An 18,397-nucleotide genomic window follows, 5' to 3' on the forward strand; every position below is an offset into this window, starting at 1 on the left:
GGATGCTTTCACACATGGGGCTAATAGCGCCTCGGGGGAAGTTGCGGAGGAAATACACCAGTGTGAAAGACTGTTGCGCAAAATGCCGGTATAACAGGTACTGCAGTGTGAAAGGGAGTTTTGAAATCCGGAACGAAATGCTACCTTTTTAATCCTTTAAACTAGCACTGTTAGCCCCATGTGTGAAAGCAGCCTTTGTATTCTATGGCCAGGGCCAACCCTACCATTAGACAAAGGGAGACAGCCACTTCAGGTGGACGCTTTAGGGTGTCATGAAAAGGCAGCAAATTGTGGGGTGCTGGAGAGAGTGGACATTTGTTGGTCTGCTTCAAACAACAAAGTGTCTCTAGCTCTGTCTATGGCACTGTTCCAGCTGTACAGAAGGGCAGGATCCAGGGCTGCACACATGTAACCCAGGTAGAATCTTCAACAATATGAAGGAGGAGAACTTCAATTCAGCCTCCTCCTTCTGCAAAGCAGCCAGTTGGCTTTATGGACAAATATCTCCTGAATGCTCTTACGCATGCAGGCCCAACGCTTGAATTCAGCCAGGTACAACATGCACACCACCCATTTCCACATAAAACTAGCAAGATGAATGCAGATGCCCCACCTTAGACATACCTGGAGGAGGGTAAGGGTCAGTTTTCCCATTTAGCAATTGGGTTTTGGGGTCAGGTAGATTCCAACTATGAATGCATTTCTTCATTAATTCCATGTTTGCCCCAACAACCTTCTCAAAAGAGCACCCAAACTGGCTTACAAAAATAACAACACACCTAAAACTGGGATAATCATTAAAGCAGTCAAGGCTACAACCAAGGGGCAGAAAGTCACATCTGAATCCTATTGAAATCAACAGGATTTTAGGAATTCACATTTAGAGGCCAGTTTGTTGCTCTTTTAATGGGAATTCACTACAGATCACTATTGTTGAATTGTGCCCATTATTTCTTATAGTGAATGTGCACTCTGGATCTTTTATGTCTGTGCCTATCCCATCTCTTTCCCCCTTCAGACCACTCACTAGCCCTGACACCTCTCTCTTGTGGCTTTCCTTTGATGATCTGAGGGTGTAGTCCTATCCCCCTTATTTCCTGGGAATAAGGCCCATGAACTCAATGGGATTTACATCTCAGGAGGCATGCATGGGATTGTGCAATTATTTTAGGCTAAGATCTTATGGACACTTACCTGGAAGTAAGCTGCCCTGAACACAATGGGCCTTACTTCCAAAAAGATATGCATAGGATTGCACTGTTAGAGTGCGATTCTAAGCACCCACAACTTAGAGATGCACTGAAATCAAAGGGACTAGGATCTAAGTGCCGGCTTGATGCAGAAATCACAATTTCAGATAACAAAAAGAGATTATTTTACCCAATCTGAGGGTTGGTTGCTAGAAGAACCCTATAAAAATACAAATACAAATGTTATTTGATCTTGTTTCTTTCCACATCAGATATGAAATTGCTAACGTGCCCAAATCCTTAACCACACATTTATTCTTGGTAGCAATTTCCACTGAAATTAAATGGGTTTATTATTATCAAATAGATCTGTATCTTTCATAGAGCTGAGCTAGAAGTTATCATAAGATATCTTTTTCAATAAAATTTCTGAGCTTTATCCTTTTCTCATCCACCCCTCTATTCACCCACCTCCAGAAAAAGAAAGGAATTTACTCTCCATCAAGAGGCCTAGTTTAGCCTGCTCATCTGCTACAAATAGTCTGTCCATCCCAATAGTCTTACCCCATTATGTTTGATTTAACGTTTAGTCTCTTAATAGACTGATATAATCTTTGCACATTCCCTCTACATGTCCCATTTCTCCTTTCACATATACATCATTGTTAGGTTGGCAAAATTTGCATTGCAAAATTCAAATAAGATTCAGGGGTGTAATAAACCCTGAACTCACACACTTTCACATAGACAACTTTTGATATGTTGTATAGAATGTTCAAAAAAAGGGGGGGAAGCACACATTTGTTTATCTGTCTGTGTGGCTGCCTTTGAGACTAGAGCATGATGTAGCCAATTTACAGGACTGCAGGGCAGGGGTGGCTAACCCCAAGTTCAATGGCCTGATCTCCTCCTCCCCCTCCCTGAAAACCTTTTGTAATACCAAACCAATTTTGGTGGCAGCAGCCAATTTTTTATATATATATAAAAAATAGACACATTTGCTGAGGTGGGCAAAGCTCAGTACCCTGGTGGGGATACAAATAACCTCTGAACATCAGATGAATCATTTGATAGGGATGGAAAGATCTGTTAATGTCAGTTCTCTCCGTTTCTCTCTCTCTCGTCTTTTTCAATCTTAAATTCAGTTCTCCACCTTTCTGCAGCAATTTGCATTTTTTTAAAAAAAATCCTCATGAAAATTCTTCAGCATTTTAGTGTGAATTTCTCCTAATAAATTTTTGTACGGAGTTTTGACTAATGTGTACATTTTTGCAAGCAATTTCTTGTCATGTATTGCATTTCTGTTTGTCATTTCCACTCCCGTATTTATTGTTACGCACACTTTCCCCTAAAATATGCATTTTTGTAAGCATGGTTAATTTGGCAAAATTTGCATTGCAAAATTCAAGTAAGTGCGAATTTTGAAAGATTGCTGTGTTTTCATATTGTTTCGGAAAGTGCAAATTTGATAGATTCGCCCTGAAATGCGAACTGAATTGAATTTCTCAACCATCCCTATAATTTGATGAGCAGAGAGAGGGTGATCTGCACAGATGAACTGAGAAAGGGGGTGGCCCTCTCTCTGTGTGTGCATGTGTGTGTGTGAGAGAGAGAAATGCAGTTCTTGGACTAAAAGAGGGAAGCCATGCCTGGTGTAGAGTAAACAGATTCTGAAACTATTATTTTATTTATTGCAACCTCACCAATTAGAGCAAGCCCTCGTAAAGGGGCTTACAACAGAAATGTTACAAACAAAACAACTGAACAAACATATTGTAAAACAACATCAAACTATACAGGGGTCTAGCAATAAGATGAATCAACTGTTTTAAGCAGCTGAGAGACTGCTTAGAGGCCACAGGTGAAGGGGCCATGTGAAGTGCTTGAGGGAGGGGAATTCCACACTTATGGGACCACCACTGCAAATTCCCCATAGGACTCCCATTTCCTGCCATCCCTGCTCCCAGCGCCAGCACTCTGAGACACACCTGGCCATTACCTGTAATGCAAAGCCTGCCAGTACTTCTAGGTTGGGATCTAGCATCCCTGCTCTCTCCCACATAGGTTGCTGAGCCAAAGTTACCTGCATACACAGCCTTGGAGAGGCTGCTGGATCAGCCTGCGGGAGGCATGCACAGACCTTCCATAGTAAGCAATGGCTGAACATGATGCTGTAGGATGGTCATGTGCCCTATTTTACAGGGGGCAGTCTTCTGTTTGAGGGATTATCTGGTCCAAGCCCAGTTTAAAGGAAAATAATTGTTTAAAGGGAAAGCAGTGATTTGGAAATTGTCCACCGATAGTTCACAGACATCAGACTGAACACACAGACAGGCCACCTGGTCACAATCTTCCCCCACTAGGGTGAGATGTATTATATTTCTATTTCAATTCTAGAAATTATATCCAAATTTCTACTTCTACAAATAAATTAGCATATGCAAATCTGTTTCACTTTCTGTTTCTGGTTTTTTGGTGATGTATTAGTAAGCACCCTAGCATGTCAGAGTGTACTCAGGAATATGTTTGCTAAGGTCCAGGAATTGGGGAGGGATAGAAAGGACACAGTAAGACCATGTGTGTGTGCTTATGTCCGTGCGTATGTATATGGATGGGATGAGATGGATCATAAGCCTGCAGGGGGTTGGACTCGATGGCCTTATAGGCCCCTTCCAACTCTACTATTCTATTCTATGATATATGATATGATATGATATACAAGGTGCTAGTCCAAAAAAAAGAACAGGGAGAAAAGATTACAATCAGAGAAATGAAACTTATTATACTCACTTGTTTTTTACCGCCAAAAATAAACTACGGGGAAAAAAGTGGAGACATTTTTTCCTGTTGGCTTTTCACACGAGAAATTAAACTGAAATAATATTTGCACATTCTCTTTACAGGTGCACTTTCTCCTCCAAAAAGCACAGCCTTCACAATTATAGAAATGAGACTTTAATATACTCAGTTCACGTATACTGCTGAAAGGAAGAAACATGTGCGTGGAGGGTTTTTGTGTCGAAAGGCTGTGAGCTCAATTATACTCAGAATCAGTAGCGGCTGGAGGGGCAACAGGGCTTACCTGACCTCCCGTCAACTGCATGTGACAAAAGCACAATGTTTGATTCCTATTATGTTCAGGTACTGTACGTTAGGGTTAACAGAATGTTGAGTGTGATTGGCTGGAGTGTTTGCAAGGAGAAGGGGGAGTGAGTGAATGAAGGGTTTAAAAAGGGAAAGAAACAAATTTCAGGCATGAAGGAGCAGGAAGGATTGTAGGACCGGGACCCGGGACACAAAGCTTGGAAAAGTTACTTTTTTAAACTACAACTCCCATCAGCCCCAGCCAGCACAGCCGCTGGATTGGGCTGATGGGAGTTGTAGTTCAAAAAAAGTAACTTTTCCAAGCTCTGCCAGGACATGACACTGTGCCTTAACAGGAGGGAGAGAGGGAGGGTCGAAGTGCTGGGGAGGTTGGCAGGGTACAAACACAGCAGCAGGATCGTCAAATTCACTCAGCTGGTGTGTTTGCACTCTGCCAATCTCCTCGCCACCTCACCCCTGCCAGGAAAGCAGAGGGACACTGGTGTGGTGACAAGAAGTCAGGTAAGCGCCACCCTCTCCGCATTGACTGCTACTGCTCAGAACAAATCCCTGGTTCAGAATTATTTAATTGTAAGTTCGTGCCTTTTGCACCTGGTTTTGTTGGGTGGATCTCAGGATTCTAGTGAAAAATAAAGCAGTCCTCACAAGCCTAAAGTCTGCCCACTCCTGAATTACAGGGGTAACTCAAATATGTAAATTCCCCCACCCACCACTTATAGCCTGAAGTGGTACAGTCCCACTTGATTCCGCTGAATGCATAAAGTGGCCCTGAGTAAAAAAGGATGGTTTATGGACACTTATACAGTATTCCATTCTTATCCCACCTTTTTTAAGGAAGCTCACAGCAGGCCATCTGCCCTTCCCCGTCTAATCATCACATCAAACCTGCCAGGTAGACCAGGCTGAGAGAGAGGTCTCACAGGGAGTTTCATTGCTGAAATTTGAACCCAGGTTTTCATGCTTCAAATTGTGAAATGTTAGTAGCTGCTATAACCAAAGTAGTTTAAAAATCTTAGCCCAATTGCCGCCCTTACATCTATTCATTCAGCTAACTCCAGCTTCAGTATTAGGTACTGAGATTATATTGAACCCCCAAAGAAGTCATCCCGTTCCATGTACTTACTGGCCAGCTCCCAAATGAACTTTTCCACTAGGAGAGGAAAAGACATAGGTTATTCAAAGAGGCTGGATCCTTTTTGTCCAATACCATCTTCCCTGCCATTTTTGGAAAGCAACATTTTGCCCTATGCTGTTGCTTATATCTGTAATGCTGTTTTGAGTGAAACGGCTTCAATATTTACTTGTAATGATAAGTGTTATAAAATATATATATTTAAATAAAAATAAATAAATGTTTTAAGGAAGAATGGCACGTGCAAATGTACTTATTGGAACCTTCCGCAAAAGGGTTTTGGGGTCAGGTATATCCTATCTGTAAATGCATTTCTTTACTAATCCCATATTTGTCCCAATAGCCCTCCCCGAAGAGCCCCAAAGTGGCTTGTAAACATAACAACACACTTAAAATTGGGACTAAATTAAAACAAATAAGGCCGCAATCTGGGGGAAAAAAAGTCAAAACTAAGTCCCATTCAAATCAACAGAATTTTAGGAATTTTGTTGCTTTTTCAATGGAAATTCATCACAAATCATTATTGTTGAGTTGCATCCTTTATTTCTTATACTGAATGTGCACGCTGGGTCTTTTATGCCTATGCCCATCCTCTAAATTATTATTTTATTATTATTTATTACATATGTATACTGCCCCATAGCCGAAGCTCTCTGGGCAGTTTACAACAATTAAAGACCACTAGCCCTGACACTTCTCTCTTGCAGCTTTCCATTGATGAATGGAGGCTAAAATCCTATCCCCAATTTCCTGGTAATAATTTCCATTGAACTCAATTATTACTGAACTCAATGGGACTTAAGCTGCGTACACACCATACATTTAAAGCACATTTTCCCTCCCCAAAGAATCCTGGAAAGTGCAGTTAAACCCTCGCAGAGCTACAATTAAGCACCCTTAATAAACTACAGTTCCCAGGATTCTTTGGGGAGGGGAAAATGTGCTTTAAATGTATGGCGTGCATGCACATAGCCTTACTTCTGTCTGAAGAGACAGGCAGGCATAGGACTGTGCTGCAATTCATATATTAAGGCTGCAGTTCTATAGGCACGTACATGGAAGTAAGCCCCAATGAATCCAATGGGACTTCCAAGAATATATTCATAGGATTGCATTGTTAGTGTGATTCTAAGCACACATAACTTGGGAGCTGCACTGAAATTAAGGGGACTAAGATCTGTGCCAGTCGAACACCCAACAGAAGGAGAAATCACAACCTCAAAAAAGAATGTTAAAAAATTGATCTTACCCATGATAAGCCACCATTACCACCCTACAGCAATTTAAAAAATGCAAATGTTATTTGATCTTGTTTGTTTCCACACCAGAAAAGAAACTACTTAGGTACCCAGATCCTTATACTGATTTTTAGAAGCAATTTCCCATGAAAATAAATGGGTTTTCTTAGTTTCGAGTTAATCTGTAAGTTTTTTTGGAGGTGCTGGCTCCATCTTGTAACTGTGACATATGCAGCCCAGGGGACTTAAGTGGCCCTCTAGGGCAGCCTTTCCCAACCTTTGGGACCCCAGATGTTACTGGACTACAATACCCATCATTACTGACTGTTGGCCATGCTGCCTAGGGCTGATGGGAGCTGTAGTCCAACAACATCTGGGGACCCAAAAGTTGGGAAAGGCTGCTCTAGGCTTCTCTGTGCAGCTCTTGGGGCCCTGTCCAGGCCATGCCCCCTCCCCAGGCCCTGCTCCATGCCCTCCTCAAATGCTTTTGCCTAGCTAGAATATGTCTCTGAACTGTGGTAATACATCTTGCCTACCTGGATGGATGGCGAAAGAAGAGATGCGTGTGTAAAGGTGGGTGTAGACACCTCTGACTTTTGTGTGGCTACAAGTTAGCCTGCTCCCTCCTGTCGATCTGCCCATATTTGCCTTGGCCCCACACACTATTGGTATATGGCCCCAAGAAAATTCCCCATGAGGGAATACAGCTCTCCAAGCTGGGAAAGTTTCCCCACTCATGCTCAAGGCCTGGGGACATCCTGGATTTTGTTATTTCCTCCTCCCATGTAATGTCTAATCTAGTCCATTCTATAAAGGGATTTGCTCCAATTAAAACCCATATGTTGAGCTGCATTCTTGTTAACGGGGCTGGCTCCAGGTTGGAGGGGGGCAGCATTTTAATGCCTGCCATTTAAATTTCCCACAATGCCCCAGAGCAACATTAGTTGGGCACTTTGGAGCATTATGGGGAATTTAAAATGGCAGATGGCTTCCCAGACCTAGCCACTGCCACTAGATAAGCTCATGTCTGGAAGGGAGCCAGAAGGCCAATTCATGAGTCAGTGCTGATGGATTCTGACAGGCCATTAGACCCCAGCAGCTGCAAAAGGGCACTGGAAGTAGACACCAACCTGAAGACAGACCCCCCCCTTCATTGGTTTATAAAAACAGGCTTTTGCCAACCTAGTGTCCTCCATATATTTTGGACTACAACCCTCATCAGGCCTAGCCAGCAGTGCCAATTGGAGTTGTAGTCCAAAAGATTTGGAGAGTACCTGGTTGCCAATAACTGGACTACGTTGTTGAAATTAGTGTCTGGTTGCTAGTCTGTCACTCTTTCAGCAGATCACTTATGACAGGTAACCTGTGGCTCTCCAGATGCTGTTGGACTACAACTCCTATCAGCCATAGCCAGCATAGCCAATGATAGGGATAAATGGAAGCTGTTGTCCAGCGACATCTTTAAGGGGGTCACAAGTTTGTTATTCCTGACCTAAGTCTTTCTGTTTGTTGCTTACCTGACCTCCCATCAACAACATTGCTGTGCCTTACCAGGAAGAAGATGACAAAGTGGCAGTGACGCTGGCATGATACAAACACACTGGCAGGAGCACCAGATTGGCTCAGAAGGTGCATTTGAATCACACCAAACTCCCTGCCACCTTGCCCATCCCAGTAAAGTACAGAGACATTGCAGACAAGAGGTCTGATAACCACCACTGCCAGCCAGTCCAGCTCAGAACAAATTCCTGGGTTCCGAATTATTTAATTCTAAGGGCATGTCCTTTGCACCTGGTTCCATTGGATCAAACTTGGAACACACACACACATCTTGCAGCCTGAAGTGGTACAATCCTATTTGATTCTGCTGAATGTACAAACTGGTCCTAAGTAAAATGATATGGTTGATGGACACTTAAATTTCTATTTTTATCCTGTCTTTCTTCAAGGAGTCCCATCGTCCCTCCCCATTTAATTATCACATCAACCCTGTAAGGCAGACCAGGCTGAAAGAGAGGTCATGCAGGGAGTTTCATGGCTGAAATTTGGATCCAGGTTTTCATGCTTCAAATTGTAAAAGGCTAGCTGGAATACCAGAGTGTATTAAAAAAATCTTTACATATTTTCATTCAGCTAATCCCCATTTCAGACAGCTGGTATAGCACAGAGGAGAGGAGAGCCTGGGTGGGAGTCCAGAGTCCAGAGTCTGTGAGTTCAAATCCCTGCTCATGTCTCCTGGGTGTCAAGGGCCAGCTAAAGATCACCCCACAGTGAGTGGCTCAGGGGTTACGTGCCCTGCCACCTGTGCAGCCATGGGCAAGCTGCATAGTCCCAAGGAGCCCAGTTGCCCCCCAGCTGGCAGTTGCGGACAAGGAAGGGGCTGGCTTGTGCAGCTGTGGCAAGCTGAGCAGGCCCTAGCCAGCTGGGGAGGACTAGCCTCAGAGGGAGGCAATGGTTAACCCCCTCTGAATACCGCTTACCATGAAAACCCTATTCATAGGGTCGCCATAAGTCGGGATCGACTTGAAGGCAGTCCATTTCATTTTTCAATCCCCATTTCAGTATTCGATAGTGAGGTTATAGTAAACAGACAGAAAAGAAAAGCCCTTCTGTATACCTACTTGCAGCTTCTTGAAGAAATTATCCAACTAGGAGGGAAAAGGACATATATTAGTCAAGCAGGCTTGAACTTCCTTGTCCAACTCCATCTTCTTTGCCGGGAAGCAACATTTTGCCCTATTGTTGATATCTGTAATACTGTTGAGCGAAGTGGGGTTGTTGTTTTTATCTTTGTAAACCACTTCAAGATTTGCTGTAATGGTAGGTGATATAATATATATATATTTTTAAAAGAAATAAACCTTTTAGCAGGTAATGACACACACAAACGTGCATATTGGAACCTCAGTAACAGCTGCTTCCAAGGAAAAGGAGATGAGATTTTCACCCTTTCTCTGCCCCCATCTTTCCAACTGAAACTTCCCCCACTCATGCCTTCTCCCGCCTTGGGATTCCAGACACGGGTATGACAAATCCAGAACCACATCAGCATAGATATCCTAAAATACAGCATGGACCCCCATCCCCACCCCATTTGTATTTCAGGATTTGTTATGATGGTAGGTGGTATAAATATATATTTACTGAAAGAAAGAAAGAAAGAAAGAAAGAAAGAAAGAAAGAAAGAAAGAAAGAAAGAAAGAAAGAAAGAAAGAAAGAAAGAAAGAAAGAATTTTTAGGAGGAAGGGCACATGCAAATGTGCATATGGAATCTCAATGATGGCTGCTTACAAGGAAAAGGGGGGAGTCATTTGCATTTTTTCCTTGCCCGCACTTTTCCATTGCAATCCCCCCCACTAATATATCTCCCCCCCCTCTTGGAATTCCAGACATGGGTCTGATATGGTAAACACACATCCAAACCACCTGACTAGGGTTGCCAGGCTCAGGGCCTGAGAATGATTCTGTATCTTTAAGAGAAGAGAAAATTCAGCCAAGTGCAGGTTTTCTTGCAACATTGCAATGGGAAAAACCACAAGGTGAAATTCTCCCTTCCCCCTGCACAACTTTTAAAGATACAGAAGGTCTCTTGGTTGCCAGGCCCAGCCTCCAAGAAGTCTTCTGTATCTTTAACAGTTGTGCAGAAGGAAGGAAGAATTCCACCTTGTGGTTTTTCCCATTACAGTGTTGCAAGAACACCTGCACTTGGCTGAATCTTCTCTTCTCTTAAAGATACAGAATCATTCTCAGGCGTTGAGCCTAGCAATTCTACTGAACACAGATATCCTAAAATACAGCATGGAGCCCCACCCCACCCCATTCTGTGCAGCTTTCCCACTTCAACTTCTGTGGCCAGGAGCCCCCCTGCCATTAAGCAAAGTGAGGCAGCCACTACAGGTGGAAGATCTGGGGTGTCATGGAAAGGCAGCAAATTGTTGGGGAGGGCAGGCATTTGCTGCTCTGCCTCAACCAGAAAAATGTCCCTGGCTCTGTCTGTGGCCCCATTTCAGCTGCACACAAGTGGACAGAAGGATCCAGGGCTGCACACATGTAACTTGGGAGCTGCACTGGAATCAAGGGGACTAGGATCTAAGGGCCAGTTTGATGCCCAGCCCAAGGAGAAAGCACAACCTCAGGTAAACAAAATGTATTTACCCATCCTGTGTTGCCGTTATTAGAAGAACCCTACAAAAAAAAAAGTTATTTGATCTTGTTTGTTTCCACATCAGAAATGAAACGGCTCAAGTGCCCTAACTGTTAAGCACACACATATTCTTGAAAGCAATTCCCAGTGGATTTAAATGAGCTTACTAGTTTTCAAGAAAATCTGTTTACATCACAGAGCCGTGACGGAATTCCTCAGAGGTACGTTTTTCCAAGGAAATGTCTGCGATTCATCATTTTCTCATCTTCCCCCCAAACTGTTAAGCACATATATACTCCTGGAAGCAATTCCCAGTGGGTTTAAATAAGCTTACTAGTTTCAAGAAAATCTGTTTACATCATAGACCCAGGAGGGAATTCCTCAGAAGAAAGTTTTACCAAGTAAATGTCTGCCATTTAGCATTTTCTCATCCCCACCCACCCCCTGGAAAGGCCACTTTGCAGACTTTTCTCTGAATGCTCTCCATCAAGAGGCTTTTTGCACATAGCTCCAGTTTGGAAGCAGTGTGCTAATCTCCCCAGGCATTCCCCCTCAGCAAGCCCCGCTGTTCACCAGCCCTTCTCCATGACTTCCTCAAATGCTTTTGCCTGGCTGAAACATGCCGTTGAACAATGGTAATGCCTCTTGGTTGCCTGGATGGAGAGAGCCACAGTGGTGTAGTGGTTAAGGTGCTGGACTATGACCTGGGAGACCAGGGTTCGCATCCCCACATAGCCATGAAGTTCACTGGGTGGCCTTGGGCCAGTCACTGCCTCTCAGCCTCATGAAAACCCTATTCACAGGGTCGCCATAAGTCGGAATCGACTTGAAGGCAGTACATTTAAATTTTTGCCTGGATGGAGAAAGGAAAAAATATGTGTGGGAGTGTAAGGGTGGGTGTAGAAACCTCTGAGTTGTGAGTGACTGGAATGTACACTAGAATGCAGAAAAGTATGAGTCACATCCATTGATCTACCTACATTTGCCCCAGACTGACCGACCCCTAGCATGTAGTCTCCAGAAGGTTCCCAATGAGAGAACACAACCCTTGGACAGAGAAAGGTTCCCCACTCCTACTGTAGGCATAGTGTGGCCTGGGGACGTCCTGGATTGGGTTATTCCCACCTCCCATATTTCCCATTCCATAAAAAGGGACTGCTCCAATCAAAACCCAGAACTCCAGCCTGCATTCCAGTTACCAGGGATGGCTCTAGGTTGGCCTTTTAATGTTCCCATTGCAATGTCCCACAGCAACGTTTGTTGGGCAATTGACGCCATGCCTAGCCCTGGCCTTGTACCAGGTACTGAGTCCTCAGAGGGCAAAACAGACATCCACCAGGCCAAGGACCTTGAGGAGCAGGCAGGGGCCCCTGAATCCAATGCTGAGGTTCCTCTTGAGTAGGGTTGCCAGGTTCAGGGCCTGCGACTGATCCTGTGTCTTTAGGAGAAGAGAAAGTCAGCCAAGTGGAGGTGTTCTTGCAACTCTGTAATGGGAAAAACCACAAGATGGAATTTTCCCTTCCTCCTGCACAACTTTTAAAGATACAGAAGACCTATTGGTTGCCAGGCCCAGCCTCCAAGAGGTCTTCTGTATCTTTAACAGTTGTGCAGGGGGAAGGGAAAATTCCACCTTGTGGTTTTTCCTATTACAGGGTTGCAAGAACACCTGCACTTGGCTGACTTTCTTTTCTTCTAAAGATACAGGATCAGTCTCAGGCCATGGACCTGGCAACCCTACTCTTGAGGGGATCTTCAGGTTGGCACCTGATGAAGAACTTCTGGAACTGTCAGAGGAGGTGGCGGAGCTGCTGCCCCAGTCCTTCAGAGCACCAGTGTGAAAAGCTTTGGGTCCAGGCTGAAGAGCCACAACATAGTATGCACCAATAGGCCCAGATTTGTTCATCTACTTGTGAGTAAACAATCTTACACTCCACTGCTAGCAGCTGTGGCTAGGGTGTGGTTTAGGAGGCCAGAGTATATAAGACCTCTCTTTGCAACCTTGCAGTTGTTAGAACTAACAAAGGTTTCTGGTCCCTTATCCTGGTGGTAGTTGCCCTAATTTGCTGTGTTGTATTTTGCCTGAACTCCCTGTGATATTGACCTTGGACTGTTGCCTGACTCTGTCTCTGGAGCATGTTTGGAACAACACTGCTTCTCTGTGCTTGGCCTTGGTTTGTTTGGATTTTGCTGTATTTTGAACCCTCCCCTTGTCAGGGAGTACTACAGTGAAAGGCTTATATATCCTGTAACTGGGACCCTACCCTCTGAGGGCACCTCCTGCAGCATCACACTCTGGAGCATTATGGGAAACTTAAAATAGCAGGTGGCTTTACCAACCTAGCCACTGCCACCACCTAAGCCCATATCTGGGAGGGAAAACAGGGCCAACTCAGGTGTTGGTGCTAATGGGGTCAAGATGTGTCAGTGCTGAGTAGGGTTGCCAGGTTCAGGGCCTGAGACTGATCCTGTATCTTTAGGAGGAGAGAAAGGCAGCCAAGTGCAGGTGTTCTTGCAACACTGTAATGGGAAAAACCACAAGGTGGAATTCTCCCTTCCCCCTGCACAACTTTTAAAGATACAGAAGACCTCTTGGAGGCCGGGCCTGGACCGGGCCTCAGATACTGGACCTGAAGACTGAACTGCTTTCATCAGTAAATAGAAATAGGCTACATTGGCTTTTGTCAACCTAGTGCCTTGTAGATGTTTTGGACCACAACTTCCATCACAGCCAGCCATCAGAGCTGATCGAAATTGCAGTCCAAAATATTTGGAGAACATCAGGTTGCCAAAGACTGGGCTATACTGTTGAAATTAACTTCTGCTTGCTAGTCTATTACCCAGATGTTTTTGTTGCAACTCTGTCCTTAGGTGGACCACTTGCAAAGAGCTTCTGTCATTTTCCTTTGCTCACTTCTTTAGATGATGGACCCAGGCAACCCTCGTTTGGGAAGAGAGGTCACATGGAAATCCGTGGGACTAGGATCAGACAGTTCACCTCGTTTCTATCACAAGAGAGAAGACACACAAAGACAGATCACACTCACAGAGCCAGGGAAGCCAGCAGGAGGATAGGGACCAGGAGGATAGGGACGAGGAGGAGGCTGCCACAGAAAGAAAAACAAACATACAGTCATTGATCTTGTTTGCTTCCACAAACATATTTTTAACCTATATTTTATACCCTTTTGGGTAGTCACCTTCCACATTTGTTGCCCTGCCCATCCATGTGCCAGGTAATTGGTACCCGCCCCTATCCGAAAACTATTATTTCTAGCTATCAGTCATGTTATTAAAATCAATACATACAATGCCATAGGTGGTGGTGGTATTATTATTATTATTAAAAGCATATCTTGATGGATGAGAAATACATGTGTTTATTATTGTTTTCTGTGATTGCAACTCATTCTTTCTTACTTGTCAAATATAACAAAACATTGCATGTATCCTGTTGCTTTGGAATAATGTGTGCATGGCTTTCATCTGTGCCGGAGCTAGGGAACCTGTGGCCTCGCAGATGTTTTTGGACCCTCATTCATGTCAGTCCAACACAGCATGCAGAAATGGCTCATGAGGATGGGTGGGTGGAGGATGTGGCAGCATTGTGCCTGTTGGGGTGGGGTGAGGCACGACAGGGCAGCAAGACTGGGTGATTTCTGGGCTTGAGGCAACTACACAGGTGTGCCAACAACTGCAACCTGATCCTTCCCCGAAGCCCCCATCCCCACCCAACATCTGAATCAGGTGTGGCTGTGCAAGCCTGGATTGCTGCCTGGGCACAGTGATGGGCTGGATGACCGTCAATGGGCTAAAGCTGAATCCTGATAAGATGGAGGTCTTGGGGGTAGTGGTTCATAATATAGGTCAGTTGCCTGTTCTAGATGGGGTGGCACTCCCTTGAAACTGCAGTCTCTTAGTCTGGGGTTACTCCTGGATCTAGCTCTGCCACCTCAGTGGTGGCTTCTTGCCTTTGGAATTTCCTCCCTGTGGAAGCCTGCTGGGCAACCTCATTAGTATCATTTAGATGTCAGCCAAAAGCTTTTAAGAATTACGAAAGCAAAGTAAGGATGGAAAGATGTGTCAATTCCAGTTCTCTTGGTTTCTTATTTTTCCAATCTGAAATGCAGTCTCTAAACACATTTTTGCAGCAAATTTGCAAATTTTTCTTTAAAAAATCCTCTTGAAAATTCTTCAGTGCGTATTTCTCCAAATAAACACATTTTTGTAGGCAGTTTTGACTGATGTACATATTTTTGCAAGCCATTTCTTATCATATAATGCATGTTTGCGTGTTATTTTCAGTCATACATTCGTTTTTATGCACTCTTTCCCCTAATATATGCATATTTGTAAACACTGGTTGGTGAACTGCATCGCAAAATTCAAATAAGTGTAAATTTCAAAATGTACCTGCATTTTGGTCCTTATATTGTTTTGAAAAGTGTGAATTTGATAGATTTGGCTTGAAATGAGAACTGAATTAAAATTCTCACCCATCCCTAGAGCAAAGTGAGGGGGAAACTATGGATGTCATTTTGGTTCTCTCAGTTTCTCATTTTCCCCGTCTTAAATTCAGTTCTCCATATTTCTGCAGCAATTTGCATTTTTTTTAAAAAAAATCCTCAAGAAAATTCTCCAGTGTTTTAGTGGGAATTTCTCCTAATAAACACATTTGTCTATGGGGTTTTGACTAATACACACATTTTTCCAAGTAATTTTTCATCAAATAATGCATTTTTGCATGTTATTTTCACTCACATTTTCATTTTTATGCACACGTTCTGCTAATACATGCATTTTTGTAAACATTGGTTGGTGAACTTCATCGCAAAATTTGAATAAGTAAGCATTTTGAAGGATGGCTGTGCTTCAGTCCTCATATTGTTTCCAAAAGTATGAATTTGATAAAGTTGCCTTGAAATGCGAACTGGATGGAAATTCTTACCCATCCCTAATGAAAAATATCTCGAGGCTTGCTCCTGCTGTACTCCCTGACCATCACCACCCTGAACCATGCTCTACTAATGGAAATCTAAATCAAGCCACATAATCAGGTGACCCATATCCACGAACTTTGAATCAGTCAAAGAAGAGTTTCTCATACTTACTGGGGGTGGTGGAAACTGCCATGGTGAGTTTGGAGCACCGTTATAACCCTGGAAAAGATAAAGATACACACATTACTCAACCCTCTTTCTTCCCTGACGCACAGCATCACAAGAAAACCAAGCAGAATCACACCGTTTACTAACGAGCGAAGTCAAGGGCTGTAAAAAAATTGGGGCCAGTCAATATCAGTACTGACATGTCAGTGCAATGCCAGGAAACCAGAAGTAGCAATAATTCAGCATTACATCTGCACTGGAGTTGGATATGGTTAAAGTTAAACCAGGCAGGGCTGGGAAAGAGTCAGGTCTGAAGCCCTGGCGATCAGCTGCCGATCTGTGTGAACAATACTGAGTTGAGATGGATCAGCAGTCTGGCTTGGGCTAAAGCAGCGTCTGATGTAACCTATGCAAGAGGAACAAAAAGAGGAAGATAGGAAGACCTCTGTGGCAGGACCTGCCCTGTCCTCAGACCCCAGCTCTGCTTTGGGGGTCTCATGTGGGGAAGGGCCATAGCTCAGTGGTAGAGCCTCTTTGCATGCAGAATGCCCCAGCTTTGGTCCCTGGCATCTCCAGATAGGACTGGGAGAGAATCCCTGCCTGAAATTCTGGAGAGCCGCTGCCAGTCAGTGTAGACAATACTGAGCTAGATGGACCAAAGGCCTGAGTTAGTATAAGGCAGCTTCCTATGTGCCTATCTTGGGGAAAGAATGCTTCTGGGAAGGGGCTGCTCTTTATCGAGGGCAAGACAGCCAAAACCACCAATGACATTGGAGAGGAGTTGCTGCTCTTCTAGGCTGGGGATACACCAACCCGTTTATAGCACAAACATGTAGTTTTTCTCAATCCGCAACCATTCACGCTCATCCTCGACATGCTGCTTTCAATCTAGATTGATTGCAGATCCTGCCATCCAAAGGCTGGGCATGGTTACTTGATCTGCACTTGAAAACCCTCCCCTTGATTAGGCTGCCTTTTCAGTGATGGTTCCTCACCTTTGGAATACCTTTCCCTCCACCCCCCGGGAGGGCCACCTGACATTAGCTGCCAGGCAAAATCTTTTCAGAACTAATCGGTCTTCAAGAGAGGTGAAGACCACCCTGGAGCCTATGCCAGCTGGACTCGCACTCCCCAGCACTACCAGCAGTCCCAGAACCACTTATTACTAAATGAGATCTAAATCGAGCCACACAGTCTGATGCCCCATATCAAGGAACGCAGTTTCTCATACTTACTTGGGGTGGCGGAGCCTGCCAAAGTGAGTTTGGGAGACCGTTATAATTCTGGAAGAGATCAAGATACACAGGTTGTTCACTCTTGTTTGTTGCCCATTTTCACAAATAAAAACACAAAGAAATTAAGTGGAGCAACAGCGTTCACTGATGGGCAAAGTCAAAACTTTGGGGCCTGGCATTGTGAGTACTGACACACCCATTGCAATGCCTGGAAACTGCTATAATTCAGCATTATATCTGCATTGGGGCTGGCTAGGGTTAAAGTCAAACCAGAGAGGGCTGGGAATGATCTCTGCCTGAAACCGTGGAAGGTCGCTGCCCATTTGCATAGACAATACTGAGCTAGGTAGGCCAGTAGTCTGAGCTGGGATAAAGCCAATTCCGATACAACATGTGCAAAAGGAGCAAGAACGGGGAAGCTGAGAACACAGAATAACACCATCATCCTCTGTATTTGTATGCCGCCATTGTGCTCAAAGCGCCTTACAATTTGTTGACCAGTCTGTGTTAGAAATGCTTTTGATATTTTTTTTAACAATATGTTATTAACCCTTTTTCAAAGATGTTTTTAAAGCTTTTTAAAATGTTTTTAACGTTGTTTTGTTTTAACGTATTTTATGGTCTGTTTTTATGATGTTTTAAAGGGTTTTTAGCATTTTTGTTTGCCGCCCTGGGCTCCTGCTGGGAGGAAGGGCGGGATAGAAGTGAAATAATAAATAAACAAATAAATTGCATAATAGCAAAAAGAACAAAACAGCAGCAATAAAACAGTAACACAACAACAAACATCACGGCAAGCACAAATGCCTTTTCAACACTATAAATATGACAACATTCCACCTGTCAACAGGCTGTCTGAGGGAAGAGCTGTGTGGCAGGATCTGCCCTGTCCTTAGTCACCAGCTCAGATCCTGGATCTGATTGGGGAGGGGCAGGGAAAAGGGCTTCAAGGGAGGGGATGCCCTTTATCAGAACTGCCCATGATATTGGAGAGCAGTTGATGCTCTTCTAGACGGCTAGAATCTGCACAGATAGCATGATAAGGTCTTTGTTGTGTTTTGGAGGAAAAGCCTCTGGGAGGTTCATGTAGGAGAGTGCAGCCTCAGTCAGGGGCAGACTGCATAAAACTACTCTCGGATTGTAAAAGAAATGAAGCATTCTGTTGAAGACGTTGGACGGCTGTCTTTACTGCTGCATCTGAGGCTGTGAGCACACGAGTTGCCTACAGCACAGCTGGAGCGGGATGAT

General features: G+C 44.1%; 1 protein-coding gene across 1 annotated transcript in view; it reads right to left on the reverse strand.

Moving 5' to 3' along the window:
- Positions 1-18,397, reverse strand: part of LOC133370853 (uncharacterized) — a 65,439-nt gene that overhangs the window by 22,965 nt on the left and 24,077 nt on the right. Inside the window, exons 6-14 of the mRNA XM_061597730.1 lie at positions 17,150-17,197; positions 15,918-15,965; positions 13,854-13,910; positions 10,821-10,850; positions 9,287-9,313; positions 6,677-6,700; positions 5,419-5,445; positions 3,981-4,004; positions 1,381-1,410 (exon numbers count right to left, since the gene is read on the reverse strand). Of these exons, the coding sequence (XP_061453714.1) occupies positions 1,381-1,410; positions 3,981-4,004; positions 5,419-5,445; positions 6,677-6,700; positions 9,287-9,313; positions 10,821-10,850; positions 13,854-13,910; positions 15,918-15,965; positions 17,150-17,197 (315 nt within the window). The remainder of the gene's footprint in view (positions 1-1,380; positions 1,411-3,980; positions 4,005-5,418; positions 5,446-6,676; positions 6,701-9,286; positions 9,314-10,820; positions 10,851-13,853; positions 13,911-15,917; positions 15,966-17,149; positions 17,198-18,397) is intronic.

The sequence above is a fragment of the Rhineura floridana genome, chromosome 15 (assembly GCF_030035675.1).
Source record: "Rhineura floridana isolate rRhiFlo1 chromosome 15, rRhiFlo1.hap2, whole genome shotgun sequence".
In the NCBI taxonomy this organism is placed as follows: domain Eukaryota; kingdom Metazoa; phylum Chordata; class Lepidosauria; order Squamata; family Rhineuridae; genus Rhineura; species Rhineura floridana.